This window comes from Podarcis filfolensis (genome assembly GCF_964270895.1).
Source record: "Podarcis filfolensis genome assembly, chromosome: 1".
Classification (NCBI taxonomy): Eukaryota; Metazoa; Chordata; class Lepidosauria; order Squamata; family Lacertidae; genus Podarcis; species Podarcis filfolensis.
The window spans coordinates 19,955,185-19,977,456 of NC_139604.1; the positions used below are offsets into that span (position 1 = coordinate 19,955,185).

A 22,272-nucleotide genomic window follows, 5' to 3' on the forward strand; every position below is an offset into this window, starting at 1 on the left:
AAATAAGTAACTTAAGATGTGTGTGCACACGAAAGCACAGAAAAGCACCTAACAGATATTAATCTATACAGCACCTTCAAGGTACACAGTTTGAGAGTTTTGCGGTTTTATAAGCCAAGAAGTACCCAACACACACAAACACAGCTCCCTATCCCTCAAGGGTTTCCTTGCGCTGTTTAGGCGCCTGCACAAAAGCCATTGAAAAGTCAACCGCAGGTGTATTGGACTGACGCGTTTCATCTGCTCACCTCTGTAAAGGCCAAAAGCGCCTTCGTAACGCAGAACTTTCTTGAAACAATCAAAGCTGTTTTTGTACATCAGCTCTCCCACCACGGAGCCAGTTGTGCGCTGGTTCTGCATGCGCGTCTTCACCAGATCAATAGGGTAGACGGCGGTAGCTCCTACGGCTGCAAACCAAAAGACAACAAAAGTTTTATATTCCAGTTTCTCACTGTGCCCAAACAAAACATGCTAGCGTGGAATAAGTGCTTCTGCTCTTGTTTTTAGGTTTGTTTTGATTGCTTTTATCTGGAGTGTGGATTTTAGCTGTGTTCACTCTCTAATTTTATTTGTACACTGCTTGGAGAGGTGTTTTGTTTTTTTAAGCAAGCGGTTTATAAATCTTCTAAATAAATTAATAAATAATTATGAGATATATGAATGGTGTTACAAGAGCCCAGAGACATAAAGGAGAACAGAGTGAAATGTAGCACTTAGGACAGGAAAAATATGAAGGACCATAGAAGCCAACTCCTAAGGGCAAAGGCGTCTGTGCCCCCCCAATAAAATATTTGAGGGGGCACCTGCCCCAAATTGATGGGCATTGCCATTCAAATGGTGTATGTGCACCGCGTCATGTGATTATGCGGGACAGGGCTTGCCTGCTCCCCTCCATATTTTATTCAAGTTGGCACCCCTGTGAAGGACACTCTGCTTATGCCCATGGAACTCTTACCCACAGTCCTGGGTGGGAGCGTGGGGTAATTAGGATTGCCTAGTAATCTGCATATGTTCTCCATTCATACTTCACATTTTCCAGGGCTGAATTCTGATGCGGAAAAACCGGCTTAACCACTCAAGCCTTTACCTAAAAATGAAGCTCAGATCGCAAAGCATTCCTTCCAACCTCACTGCTGAACAGCCCTGGGGATGGGGAGATAATTCTCTGGAAATGTTTGCATTTTGCAGGAAAGTTCTCTGGGCAGAGGGAAGCCCTGCTTTTCCTTGCTGAAGAGAAGCCAATATGGAAAAATGGGGCCTAGCTGTCAGGGTGTCTCAAACGATTAGGAGACTGATGGATGCAGGCCTTCCAAACAACAACAAAAATCTTCTCGTTACAGAGGCTCATTAAGCTGGAGATACGCTTCATCGCAGCATCCTGCATTCCCCTTTCACCCTAGTCCCAAACAGTTGCTGTTCTCTGCAGCGGAAGGAGTACAATTCAGCTTAAAATGGCAACTGCTCAGGTGGGTATGAAAATCTACAGTAAACAGAATACGACTATCAGCTGGAGCACCTGGAGCACACATAGGTGTGTTTCATGGCCTCTTGCTATGCCCCGTTTCATAATATTGTTTTGTAATATTATCATAAATCAGTAGTTCAAAGATGACTAATGTCTATATATACCGTATTTTTCCGTGTATAAGTCGCTATAAGACTCCATTTTGGGGGACTCCAAATTAAGAAAACACCCCCTCAGCACTACCCGTGTATAAGACGAGCCCCAATTTTAAACCTAATTTTTTGGTTAAAAAAAAACAAAAAAACCTAGTCTTATACATGAAAAAATACGGTAAGTCTCAACCAAATTATATACCAAAAGTGAAACAAGGGAGCAGGAACAATGTGATGTCTTCAGCCTCTTTATTAAAGACACTGTATTTGTCCCCGGCCTTCGTTTCCCTTTCTGAGTTTGGTATCAATCCCATCAACTATAATTAAGAGGGGAGTCCGAGGCTATATTTGAGAAGTCTGTCGTTCTGCAAGTTTTGCTCCAAAGACTGTCTGGAGCCTGTAGTGCCAAGGTCATGTTCTGTCAGGACTTCTGATCATAGGCTTGGGGTTTTTTCTGGGGTTTGTAACAATAAAGAGCTCTCTTCAGAGCTCCACCATTCCTACCCTGGGGGTGGGAGGGACAATGAACTCCAACTTAGCTGATCTGCAACCAGCCCGGCTAGATAATATTACAGCAATCCCAGCTTGAAAACAGCACACAGAGACATGTCACTCACCTCCAGCAATTGAGCCCAGAGTGAACCTGTAAGCCGACTCAGCTGCCTGGAGCCAGACAGGTCTGCCCAGATCACCGTAAGATTGCTGTGAGTGAAGAACGGGGGTCGGTGGAGGGGGGGGGGAGGGAGGGAGGAACAGAGAATAAGACATGAAATTGGGCAAAAAAACCCAAAACCCTGTTATGAGAACTGAAAGCAACTGTTCACTGAGCTTTAAGTAAGAATAAAAATTATCAGGCAGCTCTCTTAAACACATTAACCGGGGTTTACTTCTAAGGATTGAACTTCTCTCTCTCTCACATCCCAGAGACAGCGTAACTGAAAAACTAATTTGTGAAGATGCACACGGGCAACAATGACTTTCTCTCGTTCCCACGTTTACAAGATATACTGCTAGGTAATGCTCAGCACTCAAATGCCCTTTTGCATGCAACGCGATTTAAAGTCTGTGGTCATGGAACGCGGGAACCAAGGCACTATTGGGTTTTATGGTTAAATCAAATACGGATAAATTAAAAGCTGCAGGCCTGCTGAAGCATTTCCAGCTGAAGTTCTTCCTATACTCCATGGACTGTTTTTCATTTATGCTTCACCAGCTACTAAACCATGCTTGAGTTGTAGCAAAACTCAAGTTTGCTCCCCTCCGCCTCTGAAACAGTCTTTAGACCAGAAGCTTCTGTTTTAGAAAAACCACTGTTTAGCATTTTGCCCAAACACTAGTAAAGGTAAAGGGACCCCTGACCATTAGGTCCAGTTGTGGTCGACTCTGGGGTTGTGGCGCTCATCTCGCTTTATTGGCTGAGGGAGCCGGCGTACAGCTTCTGGGTCATGTGGCCAGCATGACTAAGCCGCTTCTGGTGAACCAGAGCAGCACACAGAAACGCCATTTACCTTCCCGCCGGAGTGGTACCTATTTATCTACTTGCACTTTGACGTGCTTTCGAACTGCTAGGTTGGCAGGAGCTGGGACCGAGCAACGGGTGCTCACCCCGTCGCGGGGATTCGAACCGCTGACCTTCTGATCAGCAAGTCCTAGGCTCTGTGGTTTAACCCACAGCACCACCCATGTCCCTCTTACTAAACACTAAACTGTGGTTAATCTATGGTTGGTGGAAAGATTAACCATCATTCAGGTTCAGACGTGACAACAAGCCGAAATTAGATGAAAAGGGAATTGAATGCCTCTAAGTTCTTCCTCCCTACCAGGCCAAAGGAGGATTAGGAGGGAGTTCCTGGCTCACTGCCAACCGTCCTCATATTGCTAAACCATAGTTTACCATTACGTGTGAACTCAGACTGTGTTTCTTCATTTCCTTGCAATCCTCATGAAATCCTAGCAAAACTGTGGACTGAGGTGAGTCCTAAGCATATGTCACCCTGAGCCTGTCTTCTCCTCCCTTCTAATGAAAATATAACTTTAAGCCTATTTATGAAGGCACTTACTATACCCCGCCACGCGCCTGGATTCACATAGGATATGCAAATTAGTATAATTAATGCTATGGCTTTCAGAGCATGAATATTTATAAATAGAAAATTACTGTCACTGGCATCACTCCGTGAAGCCACTGTACACAGATATTTAGCAGCTAGACAAAAGAAAATCTTTCCGTGAGAATATCAGCCACAAGTATGATTGAAAGACTGGCAGCGTCCCCTTCTTTTATCTTTGCCAACTAGGCGGAAAGGGTATGTTAATAAAAATATTTTTAAAAGTTACGACTTCCATTATCTAAGATTGCTCTCTGCAGCCAAATTCCCCTTGCACAGATCGCCCTCTTCATTAGTCTAATGACCTGTTCTCATGCACTGCTGTGCTGACATGGCAATGCAGGGCAAAGAGGTCCCAACACTAGACATTGCCTCCTTCTCCCCTTAGGAACATAGGACCTTATACAGAGTCAGACCACTCATCCATCTAGCTCAGTATTTGCTTACTGTGACTGGCAGTGTATATCTCGTGTTTCAGGCTGGGAACATCACCAGCCCTGCCTGGAATGAGACTGGGGGAGAGAGTGAACCAGTGCTGCCTCGCCTCCTTACTGGCCACCGGATGAAGAAGAAGAAGAAGAAGAAGAAGAAGAAGAAGAGGAGTTTGGATTTGATATCCCGGTTTATCACTACCCGAAGGAGTCTCAAAGCGGCTAACATTCTCCTTTCCCTTCCTCCCCCACAACAAACACTCTGTGAGGTGAGTGGGGCTGAGAGACTTCAGAGAAGTGTGACTGGCCCAAGGTCACCCAGCAGCTGCATGTGGAGGAGCGGAGACGCGAACCCGGTTCACCAGATTACGAGTCTACCGCTCTTAATCACTACACCACACTGGCTCTCCACTACACTCACACTGGATGAGGCTCTCCACTGTCATCTCACTTCTAAGAAAGGCACTCTGGGAGAGGTGGCCGGGAAAAAGGTCAGCGGATTGGGAATTATAGGGATAGAACTACCTAAATTGTACAGAAATTTATTCACGTACGAGACTACAGCGGCAAGAATGTCACTTGCCCCAAATTGGAAAGAAGAAGAAGTCCCAGCGAAGGAAGACTGGATATAAAAAACTTATGGAATATGCAGAAATGGTGAAACTTACCGGAAGAGTAAGAAAGCAAGATAACAAACTTTTTATAAAAGAAGGGAAATGGTTTATTGAATACTGACAAATTTTAAACAGATAAAAACAATGGCAAGATTATTGTACGGTGGTACCTTGGTTCTCGAACCCAGAAATAAGTGTTCCGGTTTGCGAACATTTTCCGGAAGCCGAACGTCCAATGCGGCTTCCGCTTAAGTGCCGGAAGCTCCTGCAGCCAATTGGAAGCCGCGCCTTGGTTTTTGAACTGTTCCGGGAGTCGAACGGACTTCTGGAATGGATTAAGTTCGAGAACCAAGGTAGCACTGTAATAACCTGCAGCTACATAAGAGCATATATTTAAAGAAGATAAATAAACGAGTAAGTTAAGTTAATTTGGATATGCAGAAGATATTAAAAATAAATTTAAAGAACTGCAGAAAGAGGGGGAAGGAAGTCTAGTTTTAAAATGTCAAAAAGGACTGTAAAATTAAGGAAATGTATATATCTGAAAAGTATTGTCAGGGAACTGCCATCAGCTCAGAGGCGAGAGGGTTACAGGGAGCTTCCAAAGATTGTGAGAAGCAGCACTTCCTCCGCGGAGGAGGGAAGCCCCGCCTCTAGTGGGGAAGAGATGCAGGGCTCAGAGGATGCAAGAGAGAGCCAAGACACCGTGCATGAGCAAAGCGGGGGGGAGGCAAGTCCCCCTTTACCCACGCCCTCCCTGCGCAGTAGGTTTACGCGCAGAGAGGGGAGGCGTCGGATGGGGGTCAAGAGACCGCCCACTCTCAGATTCTGCTAGTGACTGAGCAAGACATGGAATTGAGACGTTCTGCACTGTAAGTGTTTTTGCACCGATAATAAAGCCTTTGAAAAGACCAGTGAGGATCTTTCCTGTTCGCTCTCGAGCAACCATGCGAGTAGGCATAACAAGTATAAATAAGTTTTTTGTTGTTTTTTTTAAAGGAGAGGGCCAGTGGCATGGCCACAGTGGCTGGAAAGACTTTTAGAACTTTGTAAAGCTTTACAAAGGGAGGCGGGGGGCGCTGTGGGTTAAACCACAGAGCCTAGGACTTGCCGATCAGAAGGCTGGCAGTTCGAATCCCAACGACGGGGCGAGCTCCCGTTGCTCGGTCCCTGCTCCTGCCAACCTAGCAGTTTAAAAGAACGTCAAAGTGCAAGTAGATAAATAGGTACCACTCTGGCGGGAAGGTAAACGGCGTTTCCGTGCGCTGCTCTGGTTTGCCAGAAGCGGCTTTGTCATGCTGGCCACTTGACCCGGAAGCTGTACGCCGGCTCCCTTGGCCAACAAAGCGAGATGAGCGCCGCAACCCCAGAGTCGGCTGCGACTGGACCTAACGTTCAGGGGGTCCCTTTCCCTTTTACCTTTAAAGCTTTACAAAACAAATTACGTTCAATACACCATTCTAACCATCACATCTACCCACGGTGCTGGGGGCTCTTCGTTAGAATTTGCCACCGCTAATGTGGCAGCAAGAAGAGGAGTAAGAGTGGGGGAAGGAGAAGGACAGTGACACCACTTCTGTTACGAAAAGAAGGATGGAGAAGTGCAGAGAGAAGGGAGGAGGAGGAGGAGGACAATGCTTAATTCTACCAAGGATGCTTCTTTCCTTGAACCTTCACTGAGGTTCAAACCGAAATGTAGTCTGTAGAAGTCTTTTTTTAGCTGATACAATTTGATCATCCAAAGACTGAGTCCGGCCCAAGTAATGTTAAATCTTTGATTGTTCCCAAAACACAAAAGATTCCTGGAAGGCCTGTACCGCTTAGCAGGTGACAATTCATTAAGGCTGCAAAATATGCAACCCCTTCTTTTCCAGAGAATTTCCATTCATTTTAAGCAGGGCTACTTTAAAGCAGCGTTTTTCCAGCAGCCCAAAGTTTGAGTTAATTAAAAAAAATAAAAAATAAAAATCCTGTTGCTATGGAGACAAGGGCTAAAAACAATCAAACCACATAAGCAAAATTCAATAAATTAGTCTAGCCAAACGGTCCTGGTCAATCTCCACGAGGGATAATTAGTCCAAGAAATCTTTCATGTGGTGATTGTAAAATAAAAAATAAAAAATCAACAAAGACAAAGTGGCATTATCAGGCAAGAGAAGGAAATATGCCGAAATATCAGAGACAAGTTAATTTCGAAAATGAGCTTTAACACAAAACAATCCAGATAATGCAGTGATTTGCAAACAGCGAAATCCACATACAAGGCCTCATAAAATAATCTGACTAGACTGTGCTTTTCCTACAGAAACAATTCAATACATGGCAGCTTGTGCAAGCATCCAGATTTGTACTTTTTAAAAGGATTTGTTTTGGGTGTATTTCTTTCTTTTTCAACAAAGTATTCATTTTTAACATAGTTTCACAAACCTTAAACACAAATGTAAGCGTCTGAAGGCAACAATATTCTGAAAGGCCAGAGCAACAGCCAGCTATTTTGTTATGATAATGAGCAACTGCTTTGGGAATGCTGTGCTGCAGCTTAGAGGTCCCCACATCACAAGAAGGTTGTGTCTGTTTCCTTCAAACTGCCTTTTTTCAGCCCAATTTTTAAAAAAACAAAACAAATGTTTTGTGGAAGAGGTGTTGCAAGAACTGCTGAAAAGGATGGGACACACACAGACCAAAGGGAGTCCTGCTTATATCACCACCTCTCAGGCCAAGCACCTTCTATTTCACGGAACAGTTTTTAAAAAATCATTTTGATGGTTTGACAAGGGCCATTTTCAGAAGGGTGGAAAACTTTCCCCAAAACTGCAGTGCGCTCATGTGTCCATGGACTGAGCAAATATAAATATGGATGTCATGGGAAAGATTTCAAAATTATAATCTCAAAAGCCCTAGCTTAAAGCCATAACTGCTACACGTTTACTGGGATTGGCTGGATTCCATATTTTCTTGAAGGTACCTACCTGCCTCTGAAGTTCTGCCAAGTTGTAAGGCAACGCTCCTTCAGCCAAGGGAGCTATTCTCTCAATGTCTGCCAGCGTCAAGCGTCTGCAATTCAAGACCAGGGAAAAGAAATCCCTGTTAAACGTAGCATCAAGCCCAAACCCATCAGGCACATTTCAGACTCACCCTGTAGAGCTTTGGACCCTGCCAGGATATTAAATCATGGTTTGAAGTTGACTTAATGCCCTGGCTTATTCCAAAAACATAGTTTCTCCAGTTCTGATGAAACAAGAAACTATGGTTGTTTGAGGCTTCCTGGTTTAAGTTACAGGGAACCAGGCAGAGGGCCTTCTCGGTAGTGGCGCCCACCCTGTGGAACACCCTCCCACCAGATGTCAAAGGAAAAAACAACTACCAGACTTTTAGGAGATATCTGAAGGCAGCCCTCTTTAGGGAAGCTTTTAATATCTGAAGGACTATTGTATGGAAGCCGCCTAGAGTGGCTGGGGGAACCCAAACAGATGGGTGGGGTATACAAAACCATCATCATCATCATCATCATCATTTAAGTTCATGCAAAGAGTCTCCTTGCATGAGCAAAAGGCTCGTTCATATCTTGATTTATTAACCTGAGCTATTATTGTCCAAACTCTCCCATCAAATACTCATCCCTGTACACAGAAAACTAGCACATCACAGGGAAAGATTCTACAATCAATGTTCTCTGCAATATACCAGTTTTTATATTTGCAAAGAGGTACTGCAGTGGAAGCTTGGTTCCTGAACTGCTTAGTTGCCGAACAAATCAGCTCCTGAACGCCACAAAACTGGAAGTAAGTGTTCCAGTTTGTGAACATTTTTGGAAGCCAAACATCCGGCGCAGCTTCTGCTTGAGTGCAGGAAGCTCCTGCAGCCAATCAGAAGCTGTGCCTTGGTTTTCGAACGGTTTCGGGAGTCGAACGGACTCCCGGAACGGATTAAGTTCGAGAACCAAGGTACCACTGCCCTCAAAAATGTAATCTCCCGCTTGCAATCTGAAATTACACATCCACAAAGCATATTTCATTTGATTTGGCTGCATTTATATCCAGACTTTCTTCCAAGGAGCTCATGGCAGCACCCTTGGTTCCGCCCTTCATTTTATCCTCACAACAACCGTGTGAGATGAGTAAGACTGACCCAGTGTTACCCAGTGAGCTTCATGATGGCTGAGTAGGAACCTGAACCCATGTGCAGTCCTCCATGTGCATAAAGTAATAAAAGACTGAACCATAGCTGTCAACTTTCAGATTTGAAAATAAGGGATCAGCAGCCTCAAAAATAAGGGATCAGCAGCCTCACCTGTCCCGGGGACAGTCTACAGGATATCTAACAATCTGTGATAGCAGCGGGAAGCAGTGGGAAACGGCGCTGGAATAAGGGAATTTCCCGACAAAAAAGGGAAGGTTGACAGCTATGGACTGAACATACACTGGAAACTTTTACCCTCAAAAGCAAGGGAGGGAACTGCGGTAACCAGGTGTATGAGTGCACAGATATGGGCATATGTTGCCCTAACCCCATGTCACACTGCATATATGCTGAGTGGCACACACACAGCATCTCAAGACCACACCGTGTGCACAGAATTTCAATCCCACAGTTGACAATTAAAAAAACCCACACACAACAACAACCTCCATCTAATGACAACACTCTAGAAACATTAATATTACAAAAAAGTTAAGATTACCCTGAGGCATTATACAAATCGGAGAGCTGAAAAAGGATATCGATCTCCAAAGGTGTAACTTGTCCAAATTTGATTGCAGACTGAGAGAACTCCTCTGTTTTAAAGCAACGGGTTAAAACAAAAAACACAAACTAATTATGCATAATTTATTGGAACTTTTAAATACACAATCTACAGTTTGGCTTAACGTTAAGGGAGCAAGGTCCAAAGACCAATGTGAAATGAACACAGTTTGCTCTAAAATTTGTTAGATTTTTGAGATCCAATCGCATAATTTTGCCCTGGACATACTTCTCCTAATCACAGGTGGACTGCAGCTCTTCAGTAGGGAGAGAAAAGTACACTGCATATGGTCAGAGGCACTCTCTTCTAGAGCTCTGCTCTAAAATATCCAAGACCAGACCCAGCCATTGAAAAAGAAAGAACTGAATACCAACTCAAATTAAGTTTAAGGGGCTACATGTCCAAGAGGAGTCCTTATCTAATTATATTTCCAGTTACTAGAATACAGAAAAAGCAGGCAGCCTATGTGGACCTTTTACAGATCATGCTATCATGAGTATTTGCCAATCTGTTATTGTTGGTAGTATTTCACTTTTCCAATTCCTTGCCACAATAATTCTCGCTGCTGTAATTACATACATGAACATCCTTTCTTTATTTCTAACACTGGTACCTTCCATCCTTTCTTCCCCCCCTTTGAACTCTCACAACCCCAAAATAGTTTACTGTGACACTAGTTTTTAGCTCTAAAATTCTATGTATTATTATCATTTAATTTAATGCATATTTTGTAGTGTAAGCTGCTGCCTTGGGGGCTCTCGTAGTTAAGAGGCAGGGTATAAGTTTGCAAATGAACAATTGACCTTGACAGAGCATGGACTGTTGCCTTAAGTCAGGTATAGGCAAACTCGGCTCTCCAGATGTTTTGGGACTACAATTCCCATCATCCCTGACCACTGGTCCTGTTAGCTAGGGATCATGGGAGTTGTAGTCCCAAAACATCTGGAGGGCCGAGTTTACCTATGCCTGCCTTAAGTCAACTATCTTTTGCAGCTGCTGAAGTTCTGATGTAGTAATGGAGCTCTTCAGCCCATTCATTTCAAGGGATGAGGGATATTACATGGGCTCCATGCATGGGGAAGCTTGCTCACCTAGGTGATATGTGTCATAGATACTTGATCAGTTGCTTTACATCCGGTCAGACTGACTGGCCAGGACTCCCCCAGGTCTCAGGTGGAGGTGTTTCCCATCGCCAACTACCTGGTCCTCCTAACTGTGGACTGAATACAGAACTTCAGCAGGCAAACCTAGATGCTCTATCAATGAGTAACAGGGGCCAAATATTGCTCCAGCTTCAGTAATCTCAAGAGTTTATGGCATACAATGCTTTACCTTTTGTAACCTCGACATCTTTTCTAGCACCTGCAATGAGGCTGTATATCTTTCGAACAAGCTCCATGTTGTTCAGCAAGGCATTGAAAGCGTTGAAATACGAGAAGCTGACTTGGTGAGAAATGGATCCACCTGCAGCCTGGGTGGGAAAAATATATATATATATTTGTATGTTTCAGTTCCTGGAAAACCTGCACACAGGGGACTGCAGGGGGAGAGTAAGAGAAGAAGATTTCACTAGCTATAGCTAGATCTCCACCAATTGCTGGCAGATTTCTTATTTCTTCTACCTGCTCATTTATGTTATTGCCTTCTTTCTAGTAAGCCCCACCAAGAAAATCCTTATGGAGGTCACAAAATCTTGCCTGGGCAACGGATGATCCCAAATCTGCAGTTTTTGAGAACCTGAATCTCAGTCCTCATTCCCTGTGTCCCTTGCTTCCTGATACTTACTGAAACCAAGTTCTCCTCCACAAAAGGAGTGAGCATGTGTGGACGAATTGTAGCCATGATGCTGCCAAAATCCAGGCCGGTAATCGTGCCTGTTTTGTTCTTGTCTTTCAGTGCAAACGCTTGCCGGGCATGTTCTGACTGCAGCTCCTGAAATAATATGATAAGAAATGAGATACTGAGAGCTTTGTTCTAAATACCCATCATACTGATGGCCAGAATCTACACATTGACCCTGGATGAAATAAAGACCAGCAGAAGTCATTACAGATCAGTGCTCTGTCCCGCACTTTTGGAAAAGCTGTCGCTGCAAGTAGCCTTAAGACAGCCCAGTCCATAGTGAGTTATCAATCCATACTGACATGACCATCACTGCGTATGGCACACAAGGCTATCCATTACCTTGGATATCCAATCACAACAATCACAACACATCCAATCACAAGAATACAAACACAACACGTAGGCTAATAGTTAGTAGAGAATATATAATAGAATAATGATATCATTTAAATTATAGGAATAAGCCAATCAAAGTTCATATGTACAATATAACAAAGAGGTAGCGAGGACCATCAAGCCGTGTGTTCCAAAACAGATGCCTAAGGACAGTCTCACAATAGTCTTTCCAAAGTTTTAACAGAAGACGTCTCAAAAGTTTCTAAAGTAAAGTCTCTCAATAGTCTCTCAAAAGTTTCAATGGAAGACATCTCAAAAGCCTCAAAAGGACAGTGTCTCCGGAATGATACTAATGTTTCGTAATAGTCTTCATCAGGTGGAAATAAGATACAAGGCATACAACCAATGAATGATAACAATTAATACCAACTGGATTGTCTCCAACGGAGTCAACTGATAGCTCAAGGATATCCGCCTGAGCAACAGGACTCTCTCTACATTTCTTGTATCCCTCCAGTTCTGCACTGGAGGGCTGGTGGAACCCCCAGAACAGATAGAGGAGCTCAGGGGGCGTACAAGGACAGGAAGTCCTACTGAGCAGACAGAAGTCCTTGTGCTAATCAGATAACTTCATTAGATACAACTGATTGACTCAAAACTGGACTCTCACAGATAAGACTTGCAAGCTTACCTTTTTAAATGTTCAATACAAGGTTCTAATTTTTAGGATGGCTGTGGCAGTGTTTAGTGAAGTATCAGAAGCCAGTAAACAGCACATATCTAGCAGAAGTTTATGGTTGTGACATACACACCCCTCTCTGAGGTCAACGGATTGCTGAACAAATGATCCTGGAGATACAAACTTTCATAATTTACACCAGTTTTAGAACTCAACATGTTTGGCAAAGAATTTTATCCAGGGGCTGTTTTACAGAGTGAGAAAGCAATCCAAACATAGCAGCAGTACAACCCAATATTTTTCTGAGTTGTATCCAATGCTAGGAGATGGTTTGCTAAATTACTTAGTGGGGTTCCCCCCCCCCTTTATTTCATGCTGGCTTGTGTTCTTGGACCAACTGAATATGCACATGGCAAAGCAACTTTGTGAAAATCAGTCCTCACAAGAACATCAGCAATCTGGATGCCACCATGTTCCTTTTTTCATATCATGTTGGGCAAACCACTGAAAATCATTTAGGATCAGGGTGTCAGAAAACTACTTTATTCTTATCGTGATATTGTGAGGTGGACCAAGTTGTTATAACCACAGCAGCACATTTTGTTTAAAGGGATAGAAACTGTGAAGGTAGCCACAACTGCATTTTGATTAGCAAGTCCTTTAAGGTTAGAGTAAGGGCAGCAAAAGATCAAGAGAATAAACAAAAGCAGCACAAGAGAACAACATACTTTTTACTCACAAAAGGGTGGCCTGATGATGCACACAAATCAAATCTAACCAACTCTTTAATGCAATATCCCTTTGCGAACAAAGAAATAAAGGACAAATAAAGCCTACAAGTCAATGGAAAAATATTTTTAAAATAACTTTTTTCAGATCTAACAGTCTCAAACTGTTTTCCAAAAGCAACTTGGTCCAACACAAATTGGATACAATATGGAAAGCAATCCCAAGTTCAACGGCTGAAAGTCCACTTAATGCGATGGAAAATGGCAAATGCATTTTGACTTTCATCTTCCACCGTGGCTGTTTCACAACCCACAATCTTCATCTGCGAGAAACATATATCTGGAGCGGGGGGGGGGAGAGAGTCATTCATAGTTTATTGGCCAAGATAAAAGCTTTTAGCTTCTATGAAGGTTTAAAATATTGGATCCTTTGTGAGCATAAAGCTTGGCTGTATCTCTACTTTGCAAACATTTGTTGAGCACAAGGAGAAGGAACCCATCATTACAGTACAGGAAACTAAGCAACTGACCACCTCGCCAGGGGTGGGGGTGTCTGTTCCCCCAGGTATCACGGAATAACCCCACCACTTGGCCTTCCATCATACATGTCATCTCTTAGAATCATAGAATCATAGAATCATAGAATCATAGAGTTGGAAGAGACCACAAGGGCCATCGAGTCCAACCCCCTGCCAAGCAGGAAACACCATCAGAGCACTCCTGACATATGGTTGTCAAGCCTCTGCTTAAAGACCTCCAAAGAAGGAGACTCCACCACACTCCTTGGCAGCAAGTTCCACTGTCGAACAGCTCTTACTGTCAGGAAGTTCTTCCTAATGTTTAGGTGGAATCTTCTTTCTTGTAGTTTGGATCCATTGCTCCGTGTCCGCTTCTCTGGAGCAGCAGAAAACAACCTTTCTCCCTCCTCTATGTGACATCCTTTTATATATTTGAACATGGCTATCATATCACCCCTTAACCTCCTCTTCTCCAGGCTAAACATGCCCAGCTCCCTTAGCCGTTCCTCATAAGGCATCGTTTCCAGGCCTTTGACCATTTTGGTTGCCCTCCTCTGGACACGTTCCAGTTTGTCAATGTCCTTCTTGAACTGTGGTGCCCAGAACTGGACACAGTACTCCAGGTGAGGTCTGACCAGAGCAGAATACAGTGGCACTATTACTTCCCTTGATCTAGATGCTATACTCCTATTGATGCAGCCCAGAATTGCATTGGCTTTTTTAGCTGCCGCGTCACACTGTTGGCTCATGTCAAGTTTGTGGTCAACCAAGACTCCTAGATCCTTTTCACATGTAGTGCTCTCAAGCCAGGTGTCACCCATCTTGTATTTGTGCCTCTCATTTTTTTTGCCCAAGTGCAATACTTTACATTTCTCCCTGTTAAAATTCATCTTGTTTGTTTTGGCCCAGTTCTCTAATCTGTCAAGGTCGTTTTGAAGTGTGATCCTGTCCTCTGGGGTGTTAGCCACCCCTCCCAGTTTGGTGTCATCTGCAAATTTGATCAGGATGCCCTTGAGTCCATCATCCAAGTCGTTGATAAAGATGTTGAATAAGACCGGGCCCAAGACAGAACCCTGTGGCACCCCACTAGTCACTCTTCTCCAGGATGAAGAGGAACCATTGATGAGCACCCTTTGGGTTCGGTCAGTCAGCCAGTTACAAATCCACTGAGTGGTAGCATAGTCAAGACCGCATTTTACCAGCTTCTTTACAAGAATATCATGGGGCACCTTGTCAAATGCCTTGCTGAAATCAAGGTAGGCTACATCCACTGCGTTCCCTTCATCTACCAGGCTTGTAATTCTGTCAAAAAACGAGATCAGGTTAGTCTGACATGACTTATTTTTCAGAAATCCATGCTGACTATTGGTGATCACAGCATTCCTTTCTAGGTGCTCACAGACTGTTTGCTTAATGATCTGCTCCAGAATCTTCCCTGGTATTGATGTCAGACTGACTGGGCGGTAATTATTTGGGTCCTCTCTTTTCCCCTTTTTGAAAATAGGGACAACATTTGCCCTCCTCCAGTCTGCCGGGACTTCGCCTGTTCTCCAGGAATTCTCAAAGATGACTGCCAGTGGTTCTGAAATCACATCTGCCAGTTCTTTTAATACTCTTGGATGCAGTTCATCTGGCCCTGGAGACTTGAATACATCTAGACTAGCCAAGTATTCTTGTACTATCTCCTTAGTTATTCTGGGCTGTGTTTCCTCTGCTGAATCATTTGCTCCAAATTCTTCAGGTCGGGCATTGTTTTCTTTATCGGAGAAGACTGAGGCAAAGAAGGCATTGAGGAGTTCAGCCCTTTCTGTGTCCCCTGTTTGCATTTCACCATCTTCTCCTCTGAGTGACCCCACTGTTTCTTTGTTCTTCCTTTTGCTACGAACATACCCATAAAAGCCTTTTTTGTTGCTTTTAACCTCTCTAGCAAGCCTGAGTTCATTCTGTGCTTTAGCTTTTCTGACTTTGTGTCTACACGTGCTGGCTATTTGTTTGAATTCCTCTTTGGTGGTATCCCCCCTTTTCCATTTTTTGTACACATCCTTTTTTAATCTTAACTCAGTTAAAAGTTCTTTAGATAGCCACCCTGGCTTCTTTAGGCACCTTCCATGTTTCCGTCTCATTGGTATTGCCTGAAGTTGTGCTTTTACTATCTCCCTCCTAACAAACTCCCAGCCATCATGAACTCCCTTTCCTTTTAGTATTACTGTCCATGGGATCTCACCAAGCACTTCCCTAAGTTTTATGAAGTCGGCTTTCTTAAAGTCGAGAAATTGAGTCCTAGTATGCTTGGCTGCTCCTTTCCGCTGTATAGTAAACTTCAGAAGAGCATGATCACTCGCGCCTAATGATCCTTCCACTTCTACCCCACTAACCAGGTCATCAACATTGGTTAGGACCAGATCTAAAATGGCTGTTCCTCTTGTTGCTTCTCCCACTTTCTGGACAATGAAGTTGTCTGCAAGGCCAGTGAGGAATCTGTTTGACCTTATGCTCTTGGCTGAGTTTGTCATCCAACAAATATCCGGGTAATTGAAGTCCCCCATTACTACTATCTCCCTTCCTTTTGCATGCTTGGCCATCTGTTCCAGGAAGGCATCATCTATGTCCTCCGTTTGTCTTGGGGATCTATAGTAAACTCCCACAATGAGGTCACTGTTATTCTTCTCTCCCTTAATTTTGACCCAAATGCTCTCACTTTGGCTTTGAGGTTCTAAATCTTGGATCTCTTCACAGGTATACACATCCCTGACATATAACGCCACTCCTCCTCCTTTCTTGTCTGGTCTGTTTCTCTGAAATAGATTGTATCCCTCCATTATTACATTCCAATCGTGGGACTTATCCCACCAGGTTTCAGTGATTCCTATTATGTCATACTTAGTTTGCTGTACCAAGAGCTCAAGCTCATCTTGTTTATTTCCCATACTTTGTGCATTAGTGTACAGACATTGAAGTCCATTAATCATTCCCCCGTGTCTCTTATTTAAGGATTTTTTCCTCCCACCACTAGGTCTGCGTGCTGTTTGCTCCATTTGGTCTATGACATTTGGATGATCATCTTCATCAATTGATAGACTCCTACCTTCAGGAGCACTGTCTCCCTCCCCCACATTAGTCAGTTTAAAGCCCTCCTGATGAGGTTTCTGAGATTTTTTGCAAAAACATTCCTCCCAACCGTTGTGAGGTGCAGCCCATCGCTTGCCAGAAGTCCATCTTCAAGAAACTGCATTCCGTGATCTAAGAATCCAAACCGCTCCTGTTTACACCATTTGCGAAGCCAGTTGTTCACTTCCACTATTTTTCCCTCTCTCCCTGGGCCACGTCGTTCAACTGGGAGGACAGATGAGATGACAATTTGTGCATTTAATTGCTTCAATTTCCTGCCCAGAGCCTCGTAATCTCTTTTGATCTTCTGGAGGCTATTGCTTGCAGTGTCATTGGTTCCCACATGAACCAAGAGGAAGGGGTATTTGTCAGTGGGTTTTATGATTCCTTGCAGTCGTTCAGTTACATCTTGGATCTTAGCCCCGGGGAGACAGCACACTTCCCGAGACATCTTGTCAGGCCCACAGATCACTGCTTCTGTTCCCCTCAGTAGGGAATCCCCTATCACCACTACACGCCTCCTCTTAGGTCTGGTCGGGGTTCTTCCGTGAGCTGTCTGTTCCAAGGTCGCCTGCACATTCCCTGAGGACTGCCTTTGCTGCTCGTCTTCATATACCTGATCGACTGTAATGAGGGAGAGATCCTCAAATGGAGTCTGCTCTTCGTCTTCCATGCTAGGGGAAAGGACCTCAAAGCGATTGCGTATTTCTAAACAATCAGAGCGAACCCTGGGCCTCCTACTTCTTTGAGTCACGTTTCTCCATATATCTGGCTCCTGTGTTGGTGAACTAGCCTCCTTCTCAGGGGAGTCCCCTGTCTCCTTCTTGGTGGAGACGGTGTGCTCTGTTGCTTCCAAGAAGAGCTCCAGCTCTCTAATTCTTTGGAGCGTAGCTACACGTTCCTCCAGTTGCTGGACTTTGTCTTTTAAGAGGGCAATCAACATGCAATTGCTGCAGGTAAAGCTGCCTGCAACCTTTGGCAAGATGGCAAACATTGCGCAGGAACCACAGGCGACTGCAGCTGTTCCCTCACCCTCCATCTTGGTAAGGTGTCGTTGGGGGTGACTACAGCGGTCCTCCATCAAAAAAAGCGTGAAGACAGGACAAATAAATCCCCCCAAATAAACCTATATCTCCCCCAACAAACGTTTGAGACTAGCTCCCCTAAATCTAAAAGATGGATCAAACTGCGCGCGCCGCTGCCCTACAAGCTCTGACAAGCTCCTCCCACAGCTAATCACCTACCTCAACAGAAGCCCTGCCCCCTCTGACCTTTGCACAGAGAAAGCAGCTAATCAGCCACAAGAAACTCACACAAGAAAACCCTTTTTGTTCCTTCTTCAGCTGCTGCCCTACAAGCTCTGACAAGCTCCTCCCACAGCTAATCACCTACCTCAACAGAAGCCCTGCCCCCTCTGACCTTTGCACAGAGAAAGCAGCTAATCAGCCACAAGAAACTCACACAAGAAAACCCTTTTTGTTCCTTCTTCAGCTGCTGCCCTACAAGCTCTGACAAGCTCCTCCCACAGCTAATCACCTACCTCAACAGAAGCCCTGCCCCCTCTGACCTTTGCACAGAGAAAGCAGCTAATCAGCCACAAGAAACTCACACAAGAAAACCCTTTTTGTTCCTTCTTCAGCTGCTGCCCTACAAGCTCTGACAAGCTCCTCCCACAGCTAATCACCTACCTCAACAGAAGCCCTGCCCCCTCTGACCTTTGCACAGAGAAAGCAGCTAATCAGCCACAAGAAACTCACACAAGAAAACCCTTTTTGTTCCTTCTTCAGCTGCTGCCCTACAAGCTCTGACAAGCTCTTTCATCAGTACCACACCGACTTGCATTTATTCGTGCAAGGTTCAATGTCTTTTCATCGAACCTGCTGAACCACAGATTTTCCAAGGGTTTGGTGTCTCCGCTATGCGTGTGTGACGGGGAAACTGTTGAATCTCTTTCACATATAATGTTCAACTGTCCCCTACATAGCATAGCCAGGGCTAAATTCCTGGGTCCTGCTTTACTGCGTTTGGTTGGCAGGCCTGTTGAGTCACACGCCGCACTGCTTTTGCAGGATACAGATCCTTCTGTAACTCTGCAGGTGGCGAGATTTCTGAATGCGGTTATCTCACACTCAAAAACCACCAAAAAACAACAACAACATCAAAACTAATCGGACTGTTATGATGAGAGTGCATGTCGGAGTTCGTCTTCAGTTTTCCGTTTCTGTGATCCGTCCCTTGGAGCTCTCCTGGCCCCAAGCTGTCACTTGGCTCTGCTCAATGACCCACCCTTGCATCGTGGTGTTCACCTTCTGTTGTTGGATATATCTGTTTTTATGTCTCTGTGTTTTTATGTTTGTACATATTTTATGGGCTAATAGCCGTAAATAAATAAATAAATAAATAAGCAACTGACCTGCAAAAACTGAGTAAATTCCGAGTATGTCAGGTGTTTCTTCCTGTTATGGCCAAAGTGCAATCGAATGAACTCGCAGTCCCAATTGAAAGGGATGTGATGGTGAATAACGGTCTGCCCAAATATTTCTTTTACATTTTCTTTGAAAACAAAGAGGGGAAAAGGGGAGAAAGGAAATTAATTAGAAAAAGAGAGAGAGAAAGATAAACCCTACTTAAAATTCTTCGAACAGAAAATGAAAACCATACTTCCAGAAGAGCCAATCAAACAGGGAAACACTTTTTTTTTACAACTTCAAGTTAGAGAGCTGTTTATCTTTCTAGAGTGAAAACACACTTTGTATAGAATAGATTTTAATACTACTTGTGTATTAATACTATGTAGATCTTCAAGATCCATGATTTTGCCTTATTCAGTTTTAATTAAGAAGCAATTTATTTCCTTTATTAGAAATACCTGGTGCTTTGCATGCTGATATAAAATCAATGCTGTGTTCCTTGATTCTGCGTGTCAAATTAAGACCTCATTGAAAGGCAATGAATACCTGTACTCAAAATACACCATAATATTTCACAGACTATGCACGGCGTGATTGAGACTTGATTGAGACTTGTGTGAATGCAACTATTAAAGACAGGTATAAGAATAGGGTCATTATCATTACAGAAAATATGTTAACTATTTCAGATCATTGCCCCAACTGTGACTCTGGCAGAGAATATCTTAACCAGGGAGGAGCCCTTTTCAGTCATTCAGAATGAATGTGTGAAGGTATCGCAGATGGGAGTTCTATACCCCACATCTCTGGAAGGTGAAGCATTTGGTGGTCATGCTCATTGCCAATTCACAGTTCATTTCTGTTGCATCCCCATGGAGGGAGTTCCAAGGGCACACATCTATACGTGCATAGGACCCCCTTTGGACCAATGCCAATAATGTGTTTAACGGGTGTGTGGCCAATGTGCATTTCAGTGTCAAGGGGGTGGGGCTAGTTCGCTCATACATAAAATCGCCCGACATGAAAAGACTCATACTGAACACTTAAAGAAAACATGTCAACGTTTTCGATGCTTTCAGCATGTTCAGACATTTCCAGTGCATCCTTATCATGCCTACTCAGAAGGAAGTCCTAACTCAGAGCTTTCCAAACTTTTCACGTTGGCGACACACTTTTTAGACAGGCATCATTTTGCGACACAGTAATTCACTTTTGCTAGCAAAAAAGGACCCCTGGATGGTTAAGTCCAGTCAAAGGCGACTATGGGGTTGCGGCGCTCATCTCGCTTTCAGGCCGAGGGAGCCGCCGTTTGTCCACAGTCAGCTTTCCGGGTCATGTGGCCAGCATGACTAACCGCATCTGGCGCAACAGGACACCGTGACGGAAAGCAGAGTACACGGAAACGCCGTTTACTTTCCCGCCGCACTGGTACCTATTTATCTACTTGCACTGGTGTGCTTTTGAACTGCTAGGTTGGCAGGAGCTGGGACAGAGCAACAGGAGCTCACCCCGTCGCGGCAATTTGAACCGCTGACTTTCCAATCGGTAAGCCCAGGAGGCTCAGTGGTTTAGACCCCAGTGCCACCCGCGTCCCTTTTGCTAGCAAACCCCTTTCCAGCCCCGGGAGGATTGTGGGGAACATTCGCGCAACATGAATATGTCGCGACACACAGTTCAGAATAATAATAATAATAATAATAATAATAATAATAATAATTTATTTGTACCCCACCCATCTGGCTGGGTTTCCCCAGCCACGCTGGGCGGCTTCCAACAAAGATTTAAAACTTCCCTAAGCTCTGTGACCGAATGAATTCAATGGGGTTTATTCCCTGTTGAGTGGGATTGCACTCTAAATTACCAGCAAGAAATCTCAAACTTGCTAAGTGTTTTGGAAGCACGTATTTTGTTTATCTCTTCGTGTCCTGACCAGATAATACCTGAACCAAGACGCATCACATCTCTCTCTTCTGGATATAGAGAACCTGGGAAGATGCCTTATACTGACTCAGACCATGGGTCCATTTAGCTCAGTATTGTCCAAGCTGACTGACAGCAGCGGCTCTTCAAGATTTCAGGCAGGAAATCTCTCTTCCAGCCCTCTCACAATGATGTCAGGTGATTGGTGCTTTGACGTCCCAAAGTTGGGACGTCAAAGCACCATGCACAACCAATTCAGGAGGCTTCAGCTCTGGCCCCTATTGGCTGATGGGTGGTAGAGGCCAAAGCCTGCTTTCCCTTGCCAATGTGCAATCAGGAGCGCACTTGAAGGTTCCCAGTTATGCATTGGCAACCACATATTACCTCAGGTATAAGGCCATGGTGTATCCAAGAAGAAGAAGAAGAGTTTGGATTTGATATCCCGGTTTATCACTACCCGAAGGAGTCTCGAAGCAGCTAACATTCTCCTTTCCCTTCCTCCCCCACAACAAACACTCTGTGAGGTGAGTGAGGCTGAGAGACTTCAGAGAAGTGTGACTAGCCCAAGGTCACCCAGCAGCTGCATGCGGAGGAGCGGAGCCGCGAACCCGGTTCACCAGATTACGAGTCTACCGCTCTTAACCACTACACCACACTGGCTCCCACTGCCAGGATTTCAGGCAGGAAGTCTCTCTTCCAGCCCTACCCGGGGACGCCAGGGACTGAACCTGGGACCTTCTGCATTCAAAACAGATGCTCTCCCACTGACCGATGACATTTCCCTTTGGGAATTAGAGATATTACGCATTCAGATGAATACAGTGCCGTTTGAATTAGATGTTCCTCTCCTCTCGTGTGGAGGGGGTTAGAAAGAGGCTGAACCCCTGAATGTATTCTCTCTAGCGAAATATCTCAAAAACTCCACTAGACATCTGTCAAAACTGCATAGGGCAGACAGCATAGCATTTTCACTTTCCACAGAATACCTGTGAATTATTTGTACATTAGTTTTAAAACGATATCTCTCCATTTTTTATCCTTTTAAACTTTGCATTCAAAGGGCAAATAATAGATAATTTAAGTCTGTGGGGAGCTGATGTTAACTGAAGGAGGGAATTGTTGCAATGACCTTCTCGACCCTGCCAGCCCTCTAATCATAGATTTTGAAAGGCCTGGCTTTAAAATTCCAATTCCTTAATTTAATTACCCATAT

The 22,272-nt window shown here is 44.2% G+C and overlaps 1 protein-coding gene across 4 annotated transcripts in view; it reads right to left on the reverse strand.

The window, feature by feature from the left end:
* SLC25A12 (solute carrier family 25 member 12) overlaps positions 1 to 22,272 on the reverse strand; it is a 65,067-nt gene that overhangs the window by 26,228 nt on the left and 16,567 nt on the right. For all 4 annotated transcript variants that reach the window (XM_083629114.1, XM_083629116.1, XM_083629115.1 and 1 more), the window contains exons 5-11: positions 19,142 to 19,281; positions 11,300 to 11,446; positions 10,847 to 10,985; positions 9,452 to 9,545; positions 7,740 to 7,824; positions 2,235 to 2,319; positions 249 to 407 (exon numbers count right to left, since the gene is read on the reverse strand). In XM_083629114.1, coding sequence (XP_083485240.1) covers positions 249 to 407; positions 2,235 to 2,319; positions 7,740 to 7,824; positions 9,452 to 9,545; positions 10,847 to 10,985; positions 11,300 to 11,446; positions 19,142 to 19,281 — 849 coding nt within the window. The remainder of the gene's footprint in view (positions 1 to 248; positions 408 to 2,234; positions 2,320 to 7,739; positions 7,825 to 9,451; positions 9,546 to 10,846; positions 10,986 to 11,299; positions 11,447 to 19,141; positions 19,282 to 22,272) is intronic.